The 12330-nt window shown below is 40.8% G+C and overlaps 1 protein-coding gene across 12 annotated transcripts in view; it reads left to right on the forward strand.

Annotated features, from left to right (window-relative positions):
- The window catches only part of eya1 (EYA transcriptional coactivator and phosphatase 1), a 62760-nt gene that overhangs the window by 27451 nt on the left and 22979 nt on the right, over positions 1–12330 (forward strand). For 3 of the 12 annotated variants that reach the window (XM_044176955.1, XM_044176956.1, XM_044176953.1), the window contains 6 exons: positions 3217–3344; positions 3945–4010; positions 5359–5436; positions 7369–7435; positions 7814–7959; positions 8746–8883. In XM_044176955.1, coding sequence (XP_044032890.1) covers positions 3221–3344; positions 3945–4010; positions 5359–5436; positions 7369–7435; positions 7814–7959; positions 8746–8883 — 619 coding nt within the window. In that variant the 5' untranslated portion in view covers positions 3217–3220. Of the gene's footprint in view, positions 1–1232; positions 1516–3213; positions 3345–3944; positions 4011–5312; positions 5437–7368; positions 7436–7813; positions 7960–8745; positions 8884–12330 lie in introns of those variants that run through there. The other 9 variants (XM_044176954.1, XM_044176958.1, XM_044176957.1 and 6 more) reach the window with 9 other exon arrangements.

Consider the following 12330-nt stretch of genomic DNA (forward strand, 5'->3'; position numbering starts at 1 on the left):
TTTTTTTTGCTAAGATGGCTGTACCATAAGCAGTGGGAGAGTAGGCAAATTGTAAAGCTGGAATGGTATTCATGAAGGCTTTGCCTTGGTGTGAAGAGCAAAGCCTGTTGGGGAAAAAAAAGAAGAAAAAAAACTTAAGACCATGCAGCTCAGGTTACCCTGGCTCATGTAAACAGTCAGCCATTAAAAAATCATGCCAGGATTTTTGAAAAAAGGCTTTATATGTCTTTTTCCTGACCAGTTGAATAACTTTGACCTTTTCTGGACCCTGTATTCCCATGGTGGGCTGGAGTCAGGTCTAATATAGTGTTATAGCCATGCAAGTATATGGCTCTGCTTGATGTTTGGAGAGAGACGAGCAGAGCAGGAGTGGACAGCAAAATGTAACTGTCAGCTAAAGGAGAGTAATAGAGGCATTCGTAGCGTCATAGGAAACATATGTGGCTCCATATGCTCTCCGTGTTCTTGTTTCCCGTCTCGTTCATTGTCTGAGATGCACCACTGATCTGGGGCCCTCTAAAGTGCCCTTTGTATGTAAGTGTGTGTGTGTGTGTGTGTGTGTGTGTGTGTGTGTGTGTATGTGCATTTGCACCACTGATCTGGGGGCCTCTGAAGTGGCCTGTGCATAAGTGTATGTGTACACATGCAGACATACAGGCATGAGTTATGTGTCTCTGTGTGCTAAAGAAAAAGACAGAACAAAAACAGAAAAAGACATGAGATTTTTGTTACCACAGAGAAGGAAAAGATTTATATTGTTCTCTTTCTGCCTTTCTGTCTATTGTGAATAGGCTGTGAAGTTAGGAAGTGTGTATTTCGGTGCTGTGCCATGGCCCCAGGCTGGGGCAGGCCCGCGGGAAGCAGCCCTGACAGTCATTAGGACCTGTCAGTATGCCGGGAGGGGGAGTGCTGATAAATTTCAGATAGTGTCAATTGCAGATGAAAGATCTGCTGAAGATGCTAGGGGTGTCACGCTTGACTTGTCTCTGCTCAACAAGTCCCATCTTCCTTCCAGCAGCAGGAAAGCGGGCAGGCTCTTCCACCCTCTGCTGCCCCTCAGCCCCTGCTCTCCCCAACCCCTCACCCTTTTGCCTACCTTCACCCCCCCCCATCTTCCTGTGCTTACCTTGGCTAAGCCGCTTTGCATGTTGATTGGGGGAGGGCTAATCCAGTTTGCAGCTGTCGTAGACCAATGATGAATCACCTTTCCGTCATTTGGCTGTGCTCCCCTTGCTCAGGGAGGAGGGAGGACCTGGAGGAGGAAACAACAGTAGAGTAGGGCTGCGGCTCGGAGAGAGACAATGTGCGCCTCTGTTCCCCCGCTAGCCCTCTCTTCCCATTCTGCTCCAGAATAACAATAATGTTTTCTCAGACAAGCCTTTTTGTGTCATGGATGGCTCTGGACTGTGACATCGAGCTGCAATAACAAGGAGTGACATTGTTTCTGCTGGGGCAGGTGGAGGCAGGATACAAAAAGTGTGTGGTTTGTGAGGACTCAAAGGCATCTAGGTCCAGGTAAGAACACAGTGGAGCCAATGCCAGCAGCATCAGAGACATGCACCTCTCTGCGTGGCATCAGAGATTGCCTAAGACCATCTGCTAAACAACTGTCAACTTCTCTCAGCTTACTGTGTTGACTGATTGGAGATAGCGAAGGCTGTTTAGACCTCAGCTAATGAGAAAAAAGTTTGGGCAAAGGAGGAGAAAACCAGATTAAGTAGTCAGTGTGAAATGTGGAAATCGGGTTAGTTTCTTCTGGATGATCCTTAATGTACTTATATTTGTACCTCTGTGTTGTTGTATGCTTGGAGGGTGTGATATTTTTAGGAGAGAAGTAAATTAATATACTTCTGGGAAAAGGACAATGGAGCTTCCATTATTGGAGTATGTGTGAAGAAGACTGACTTAGCCTTTTGTATCATTGTTTTTTTATGATTACTGATTTTTATTACTTGTATCTTAGTTGTTTTGGTTTGTAATATAATGCTTAAAAATATATTTTTCCCTGTTAATAATTCAATTGGACTTGAACCGCAAGAAAGGACTACATTTGCCAAGTTATACTGCAAAGTATCATAATATCATAACATTATAATATCATCTTAAATAGAGTAAATGCGTATCATAATTTAATCTTTTTATCTCATAATTCTGGTTTCTTCGTGCCATCTGATAGCACTCAGACTACTCATCTTTGTGGCCTTGTGTAAAAGGCCAATGTGTATCGATAGCAGAGATACCCAGAACTCTGGAATATAATTGGAAATGGCAGTATAATGTACAAAACATTTTGTCCTAATTTCATTAACTTACTATTGCAATGAGAACAGTGGCAGAGACAAATGAGGTCTGGAGTTTGTGGCCGTACTTTTTAAATCACTCGTGCCTTCTTTCTACTCCATTGTCTATACTCTATCAAATCCTTTGAGCGCGCAAATGAGAAGATAGAATAATGTTTTCAGTGGCGTGGTCTTTTGTATAAACACAGAAACAATTAAGGAGCTTGCCAGAGCAAACACATGCCTCATGAGCTTCTCATCTGCCCATCACTGAAGCATGGGCTCTTATAATCAAGAAGAGTGCTGCACTTTTAACAGGCATATTAACCCTTGCCTCAAACCAGCAAACATCTGTTAACAGTCTTCGATACCACACAAAACGATATACACTTAAGGCCATTTTTGCTTTAAGATACATCAGAGTAAATTGACAGTAAACACTTTGTGTTCACATCATGTAAAACATGCAGTGAGATTGTTGTAATGAGAGAAATCACAAACAAAATGTCAAAATGTTTACTATTCATTTCATAGCTTGCAGTTCAACTCTGTTTTTCTTTGTGTGTGTGTGTGTGTGTGTGTCACATTTTGCCTTGTACATTTCCTTCATTTGCATGTGTTAATTTTATCCTTGTCATTTGGCATTGCATAAAATTGTCATTATGTCAAATATAATTGAAAATATCACGTGCATGGTCAGTAAAATTGCAGTGAATTGTAGATTTTATATATAATTTTAATGGAATTTTTTTTTACTTAGCAACTCAGGATTACTTTTTAACTTTGTATTATCATCACTATTTTATTTATCTAAAACTGGACTACTGGATTATGCATATTGTGTACACTGCATTGTGTATCAGAGCTGTGTGTCTTCCCTGAAACCAGAGTGATATGTGTAATTTGATTTGCTGTGTGTGCGTGTGTGTCTCGTCAGGTCTATGGAAATGCAGGATTTAGCCAGTCCTCACAGCCGAGTAAGTGGAAGCAGTGAATCTCCTAATGGTCCCAACCTCGACAACTCCCACATCAATAACAATTCCATGACACCCAATGGCACTGAAGGTATGTGTGCGGGGCTGTTGCTCTTCAATTGTTCTCTCTGTCTTGTATGTAATTCTTAAATAAAAAAATGTGAAACTGACTTCGTAATCTGAAAGTGATTCAGCGTAGTTAGCAATAAATCTAATGTAAGTGTTGTTGCGTAGAATTTTTTTTTTTAGGGTGAATTGCCAATAGGTTTTTGCAGTAATATAGTATTAAACAGCCAGTGAAACAATGGAGAGAATGCACTATTTGCTGGTTTGCAATGTAAATTATTTTGCATCACACAGACTATTTGCTGCCCTACCATTTCTAGCTTAAACAATTCAGTGCTACTAGTTGTTGTTTTCCAGTGACTATTAGCTGTTTATTTAAGTAACCATGTAATTATTCAAAGCCCACAGCATGGAAATTATGGAGTTTTGCATGAGGTCTCTACTGTACATAGTTATTTACTCAGGTGATTCACCTGTGCTTAAATCTGAGCCTTTGTTTAGTGAAGCAGTCATGCCCATGTCACAAACCAACACGTGAGTTATTAACCCCCCCCCATACCCCCTACCTCCCGTAGACATGGTGCAGACTGTCATGTGTCCCTTTGCCATTCTTTCTTTCCCATAGGTGATAACATCACAATGCTTACCACTGCAGACTGGTTGTTAGGTTCTAACTCACAGTCCGCTGCAGGTTTGTCTACTCTTAGTGACACAATGAAAGGACAATACTTGGTGTTTTCCCCAACTCAACTGATAGCAAGAATGAAAGCAGTCTTTGTAGTTTACCTTTTTGAACCACCTACTTCACTGATGAAGAAATTTAATTTCTTCCAAAAATACACTATTTATCAGCTGCCAAATTATGTTGCCTCAACTATTGTGCCTTTCATTCAGAAACTCTTCGGTATTTGCTGTAATTGTTGTGGTATTCTGTTTCAAGCATGGTTTGACACCAACTGGATTTGAGTCTCTTGTCAATGAATGGTCAGATTGTGAACTTGCATACTGTTTATTTTATTTTCATTTGGACGTTCCGTGCTGTTTCCTGAATACAGAGGTTATTGTGTGCTCTGTGAGCTGAGTGTGTGCTAGTTTATGCATGCACCATACCACTATTTTGTCATCGGTGTGTTGTTCAAAAGAATTGCCCTTCGTCAACATATGTTTCTGCACTGAACGAGCATAGCGGAAACATGTAAAACATGACAGCAAATGGCTTCTTCAACCATGAGGGATTCCACTGAGCATGACTCCCTTGCCCACATTGTCAATTTGTTTTGCCAAAAAAAAGAAGGGAAAAAAATCCTCCAGCTCGCCTGAAGTGAAATGGATTGATTTCAAAGATTCCTGAGCTGTCAGAAAGCTGTGAAATTGTCTTTACAGATCTAGCGCTGAGCTGTATAATCGAGCAAAGGTCAAACAGCTTTCACTACACTCTTAAAAAGATTTTATACACCATACGTTTCCTTGACATTACATCCCTGCGGAGCTCTTTTTTTTTTATCTGTGACTCTTTCATGCTACATTTAAGTACTGATAAGCCAGTAATTTCTCATTAAATGTAAATGATAATGTAGGACTTAAGTATTTTTGATAAGTAAAATGTACTGTCAAATTAAAGTTTGATTTATATGAATCTTTAAAATTATTATTTTTAATTATTTCGTAAGCTTTACGTTAGGAAATGGTACCATCAGATAAATCACATCAAAAAGAATAAAGATGATAATAATAAAATTAAAAAATACATCTATAAACCGTTTGAACTGATACAGATGTAACGTGTAATGTGTTAATAATGCATTCAAATTTTCTGACATTATTGTACATACTGTTGGAATGTTGTTTGACTACTCCCTCCCTGTTTTTATTTTACACTGAGTAACTTTTTTTGCTGTATTTTCAAAACATAATTTGTTGAATGTGAAAATCTGATAGCCTGAGGTAGTAAGACATTTATCTGATCTTTTTTATTTGTCTTTCTTTTTTCCAGACTTGATTTGGTGCATTTGGTGACAATGTGGCTTCTTTGTTTGCAGTTAAAACCGAGCCAATGAGCAGCAGCGAAATCGCCACCTCAGTAGCAGACACCTCTCTAGACAGCTTCTCAGGATCAGGTGAGGTTAGAGGAGGGAGGACTGGTGTGTGTGTGTGTGTGTGTGTGTGTGTGTGTGTGTGTGTGTTTGTGCGCGCGCGCGCTGCAGAACTGATGAGTGAGAGATGAGCCTAGAGATGGGTGACTGATAAGCCGGGCCCCAGGAAGTGTCCCTGCAGCTAAAACACCAATATAGTGTGTGAGTGTTTAAGAACAAGCGACTCTTACCTTACCTTTGTCAGCATATTTATATGCTGTGCTTGCTTGCACATGTGTGTGTTGTGTGTGTGTGTGTGAGTGTAAGCAGTGCTAGTTCCCATACCAGTGAGTACTGAATTATGATCTGTAATGCACTGAGCCTGTCTGTCCAGTGGAGTGACATGGCGTCCCAGTGGCCCTCGCTCTCCATGGGCTGTTACCCTATCACCCTGTCAGAGCCAGGGTTTTCACACCCTCCGCTCAGCACAGGAACATCACACACACACGCACATAAACACACACACAGGGGCATCGCTAAATAAAACCAAGACCTCAGAGTATAATGAGCATTGTAGGAATTGTAAAAGAAATAATCACTAATGTGATCATTTTTTAGTTTATTTATTTTTTCAACCTTCACCAGTATCTATGTCATTCTGCAGCACTCTTATATTTTCTGTAAACATGTATTAATAGTACTGCATCCAACTGTGCATGGTATTATCTTGCTGCTAATTTTCCTGTATTTCCTTAACTGTTTAACTAAGTACTTGATACTTAACGCTAGAAGCGCATAAATCACTGCTATGACTTTTGTCTCTGACAATATTAATGAAAGTTAGTAATCTTATACCCCATATCCTCCACAGGGAAACCCAAAGCTCCGTTCAGAAGAGCAGGTTTTGTCCAGTGGCAGGTGCTGCTGATGTGGGAAAAGTGTTCAATATTAATAACGTGTGTGAGGGGTTACAGCATACAGTTACATACAGTTAGCGCTCCCCCGCAACCAAATCCCTTATTTTACATGTCACGACCAATTAGACAGAAGTTTCAAAACTGTGCCACTCCTCTGCAGTTATATGCAAGTAATGCGGCACGACTGTGATTGTTGCCTGAATTGTTTGGATTTTTTGAGTGAATGTGATCAAATGTAGATGTATTATCAAACTTTAATTTATTCATTTATAAGTCCATCTGTTGTGTTTTATTACAAATTTAGATATTAATTTGCAATAAATTATGCCTGCTATTTCAAAAATTATTGATTTAAATTAAAACCAATAATGGTACAACACTGTCAAGTTGGTAACTGAAGTCTTGCAGGCTGGATCTCTGGTGTGTTAGAAATGTTTGACTTTATTTATTTTACTTTTTTATCTCCCTGAAGTGATATTTAAAATTTTGGACCTGAAGCCTGCAGATAACATTCACCACAACACTAATGTGAATTAACATTTATTTGAGGTGTTACTTTACACTGTGTGTGTTTTTATAACTCTTACTGCAGATTCAAAACAAGTGTACTTCTGTGAGTTATTTGTGGCTGAATTTTCACAAGTTGAACCACATAGTCGTACGCTTAATGAAGGAATGATTATGCAGTAGCACTCATTACCTGCAATCAGTGATGTCACTTCCAATGTGGTTATGGCTTGAAAGGCCAAGGGAACTGAAGCTGCAGGCCGAGACTGATTCAGACCATCCTGTGTGTGTTTACACCAGTGGTCGTCATAGCAGCCCAGAAGTATCTCAGAGATACGCGGGTCAGCAGAAAAACCTGATGTTTTTACCTGATTATTTTACTTCAGTATTGCTCTCCGGTTTTCAACCTTAAATAAGGTTACCGAAATAAATAGAGTAATGCAATGTAATTACTGTTTCCTTGGATTCCAGAAGTTCTGTTGGCAAAAGATAATATTTACCTTATTTCTTAATGTTTAAATATGTGCTTGCCTCTTTTCTTTTTAACTCTCAGCTATTGGAACCAGTGGCTTCAGCCCAAGACAAACTCACCAGTTCTCTCCACAGATTTACCCTTCCAAGTAAGGCTTCTTTTATTTTTCTTTAAAAAATAAGCAGCATCCAACTTCATTTGGATCTTTAATTAGATCCTTCTGCTAGATCGGAGGTTTTCGACTGGCTTTGTTTGCCTGGATGTCTGCAGCTTGCGCACTCTGAAATCTGTTGTAATTATTATCTTGCAAAAATTTCCTTTGCCATTTATTGTTCTTTCAATATGTATATGAGCTGTGCGATGCTATCTGTCTTACAGCTTGGCTCGGTGTTTAAAATGAAGTAGCACAATCACAAGGAATTTGTCAGTTAGCAAAGTGTGTGTTATGGTTTTAGGGGTAAAATATGTTCCCTTTCTTCCTGCCTTCCTTTCTCACTTTTTGTCTTTTGTTTCCTTTCTCAAATAGCAGAACATATCCGCATATTCTTCCTACCCCTTCATCCCAAAATATGGCTGCGTATGGGCAGACGCAGTACACCACAGGAATGCAGCAGGCCGCAGCTTATGCTAGCTACCCCCAGCCTGGCCAGCCCTATGGCATCCCAGCCTATGGTAAGATTTCTCTAACGCACATCATAACCTCCTCTTTTCTTGCTAAAAGTTGCATGTTAATAATCCCAATGCTCTTTACATTGTATCCCTGCATAGGGGGAGAAAACTACTTCTAAACTAAATATTTTTCCTTCCGTAAGGTCAGGACCAAAACCTTGCTCATAACAAACCATGTTCCCACAATTCCTCCAGTAAAGCAAGAGCAGCAGAGATGCTGAGTTGTTATTTAGTGCCTGCATATTCTCCTTCACTGCAATAAAACAGAATTTGCTTGTCAAGCTGTTCGGATAGATCTGAAAGATTAGTGATAAAAATCTGAAAACAAAAACTGGTTTCTCCTGGCATTGCAAGAGAAAGCACAGAGTACATGGCTCACTGAAGGCTTTATTTGTCCAAAGTCTTTAGAGTGTTTTGACCCCAAAAGACTCTCCAATATGTGGAGGAATTTATACTGTTTATTTGAATGGTGACTGATTCAATGTAAGCAGTGGCCAGTGTAACTCCCAAACACAAGCAGAATGTTTTATTAATTGTGCATCTTTTCACAGATTACCTATCTTAGAAGATGATGATGATGATAATAATAATAATAATAATAATAATAATAATAATAATAATAATAATAATAATAATAACATAAAATTAAACAAGCATTAATCACCATTGTGATTAGCGTGTTATGCTAACACACAGGCTGTGTCCCTTTGCTGTGTCCAGTGTAATTTAAACTTGTGTGTTGACTGTTGTCTGTGCATCAAACCGATCTGGTGTCACTAACTGATTTAGGTCCATTGTGGGCAGGCATAAAGACGGAGGGGGGTCTGAGCCAGTCCCAATCCCCGGGACAGACGGGCTTCCTAAGCTACAGCTCCGGCTTCACCACGCCGCAGACAGGACAGGCCCCTTACAGTTACCAGATGCAGGGTGAGGACATCTTTGTGAATCCCATCTTTTTCTCTGTGCATCTTCACAAGTCTGTTTGGGTGTTTGTATGGTGTTGAAATGCAGCATGAGATGCCATCACTCTCTCTTTTAGCTCGCAGCATATCCTATTTTACAGTTATAACAGCAAAATAGCTGGAATGGCTAACATCATGATAGGTTTACAAAACTACAAAGCAGATTTTGATTCACCAACAATCTAAAAATACGGTGGGAATCTGGTTGCTGGTATGTTTTTTCCCTGTTTTGTTCTGTATGTGTATCTATTTCTGTCCTTTGTTACCTCAATGTGAAAGTACTCATCTACTTTGTCCTCTCTCTTACATTATTTTGCCATGTTTTCCTTCTGCTAAGCCCATCCAAATAAGGTTTATTATATTCTTTTTTTTTTTTTTTTTAAAGATTAGAGAAAAAAGTCTCTATCCTTGATTTAATAGCATCCACAGCCAGACTGATTCACAACACGGCCCTCTCCCTCAACCCAAAAGATGGTTGCATCCCGGCAGTCGTTTTGTGCAGCCACGACGGCTGTCTCCCTCTCCTCTCCTCTTAAAAGAATCAACACAGATGGAAAAATGGCAGGCACTTAGGAGGCACCAGCCATGTCGCTCCCCACTCCACAGCCTTTGTTTTTTCTCTCCCTGTGATCATATTTGTATTTGTTTAAGAGCTGAGACCATAGAGATTTATGCCCTTGAAACCGATAAAGATGAGTTGTTGCGCCCTACGCTCCCCCTCTTTTGCTCTCTTTGTCCAGTCATACAGTCTGTTTAAATGTAGATCAGGCCTTATGCCATGTAGTGTTTCAGTTACTCTCTGTTTGTATCGGTTCAAAAGCCTCTGTTCCACCTGCAATAGGCAAGGGCAGTTAGCTAACAGCTAACATAGTCTTTGTGCTCTGTCCTGTAATATCTAATGTGTGACAGTAGAAACATCTCCGCATGCTGTTGAAAAGCCTCCAGAGCATCTCACAATAAATAACGCCAGCTCAGCAGCAGATGTGGCGCAGGGAAGCCTCTTTTCCACGCCTCTTAACCAAATACAGTCGGCCACAGCCGGAGTTTTACAGCATGCAGCCGAGCGCCTGAAAAAGGAGAGGCAGAGAGAGAGAGAGAGGAAGAAAGGGAACAAGAGATGGAGCATGTGCGGCAGAATGCAGAAGCTGCTATCCTGCCCTTAGTGGTTTAACTCACGATGACAGTATTATGTGCCCATTCATCTTCTAAGTATTATGCTCTTACTCTTTCTGTATCCCTCCGTCTGTTTCTGTCTCTCCCTCACTGTCTCTCCTGCTATCTCTGGCTATCAGATGCCCCACGTAGCGTTAAGTGCGTTAGTAATTGACAGCCATGTTAGATGACAGATTGACCACTATTCTGGCCTTGGGTTCTCTAACTGTGGCTCTGGCCCTCCGCCACACCATCATCATTAATCTTTCTGGCCTATTGATCTGCCTGGGCGAGGTGCCTCAGGCCATGGGTGTCCCAACCAAGGACTCTTTTTCCACATCTGATACTCCCCCTCTCTGTCAGTGTTGCTGCCACCAGCCTGTGTCCAGCTGTCAAGGCGGAGGACAATTAGATTAATGTTTTTGCTCCTTGCTTTCATGTCTGATGCCATGGAGCTTTGTATGGGTGCTAAAGTCATGGCACCAAATCGTAAAGGAGACAGGCTTTTTGGTGCACCTCAGTTTTGCGATTCCTTGCGGAAGTGTATGTAGTGGATCTCATGGATTGTCAGAAAAAGCTTAAAACATCAGAGGTGTGTGAAGAGACAGAGAGATTGTGCTGATGGTGGGAGTGAGCAGATGCTGATTAGGTGAATAATTGGATTCCAGCATTCTGTCCCAGTGGCAGTGCGAGCTGAAGAAGCTGAAGCCTCGGTTGCCTTTTTAAAAGGAGAGCCCCATCTGGACTTGATAGCCTACTCCCAAGTGGGGCATACAAAATTCTGCTACAAATATTGTGCACTGATGATAGACATAGCCCATGGCAAGGGGGACTGATCAGGCAAAGCAAATGGACTTCCAATTGTGGAGCCAGAAGGCAGGAGGGAAGGAGGGAGGGATGATGTCTGGTCTTGAGTGAGTGAACTAACTGGAGCAGGACAGGGGGAGGGAGAGAAAACATGCCCCCTGGGGAACCACAAGACCCCCTCTTTCTCCCCCTACTATAACCAGCACCACCACTCCCAACAGCATGGGCTCATTCTCACTGGGCTAGCAGGGGTTCCTTCGGCTTTTATGTGGCTCCTTGTTCTCCACAGAACAACCCTCAAACCCTGCCAGTGAGAGCTTTTATGACTGTTTGAACTGTGCATTAGGCCAATTTGTTGTCCTTCGCAGCCTTACTCCTCCTTGTCTCTGTCTTATTGTTCTGTCGGACTTTCACTTGATGTTGAACTTTCTGCGGAGAACACAAAAGTTTTAAAATTCCCCCTGCAGGCCTTGAAATATCAAACAAAACAACAAAGAGAGAGAACTGTTCTGATGAAAATAACCAGTAGAGGCCAGGATGAAGAACAAGGTAAAAATCTGCTGTGTGTGTAATTGCTGGAAGCAGAGAGCGAGAAACTGCACAAATAATTAGCGGATCCTGGTAATCTGGGGAGCTTGGGAGATATTTATTTCTCTTTTTCAGTCACAGTGCTGCATACTTAGCTAACTGACAAGGCTAAACACTGCACTACATATTCTCTTTTTTGTGCTTTCTTCCATACGGTACCCTTCATGGCTCCCCCACTTTCCTGATCCTTCCCCCTGTTCTGAAAGCTGCTTCACGTTTGTCACGGTGTGGGAGGGCTCTCCTGATGGGCCCACTGACCAGAGGATGAAAGGAACTCCCTCTGTTTGTCTCTAGGAACAAAAGTGTAATTACGCCCCCATTTAGGAACAGTAAATTTATCTCCCCCTTCGTTTTCACTGAAGCTACGGGATATTTTTTGGCTACAGGAGGAGTGAAGAAGTGAAGTGAAGAACCTTTTTTTTAAAGAATGGGAATTGTAGTGCTAATTAATTTCCCCTGTGGATGTATGGATAGGCAATTTGTCTTTTGTATGAACAGAAACGAATGATAAAGCCCAGGGGTTGTATTTGTAAAGGTCGGAAGAACTGCTATGACACTTTGGTGCAATTTTAGACATTTTTAATAGATTATTTGTAATGATATCTTTAAAACTCAACTCTCTACTAGGTAGAGAAAGTCAACAACTACCCAAAGCTTCACTATTGTTATTGTTTTATATATATGGTTAGATATTATATTATTACCATGCAGAATAATGTACATACACCAAGCTGCATAAATGATCATATAATAATTGCAATCACAATTTTGGCCTTCACAATGAATTTAAAAAAAAATTCTTTTAAGGGATAAAATTTTATTTTGTTGTATATTGTGGTGGCATTATAAAACATTTTGTGTCCAG

This window comes from Siniperca chuatsi, linkage group LG19 (assembly GCF_020085105.1).
Source record: "Siniperca chuatsi isolate FFG_IHB_CAS linkage group LG19, ASM2008510v1, whole genome shotgun sequence".
Classification (NCBI taxonomy): domain Eukaryota; kingdom Metazoa; phylum Chordata; class Actinopteri; order Centrarchiformes; family Sinipercidae; genus Siniperca; species Siniperca chuatsi.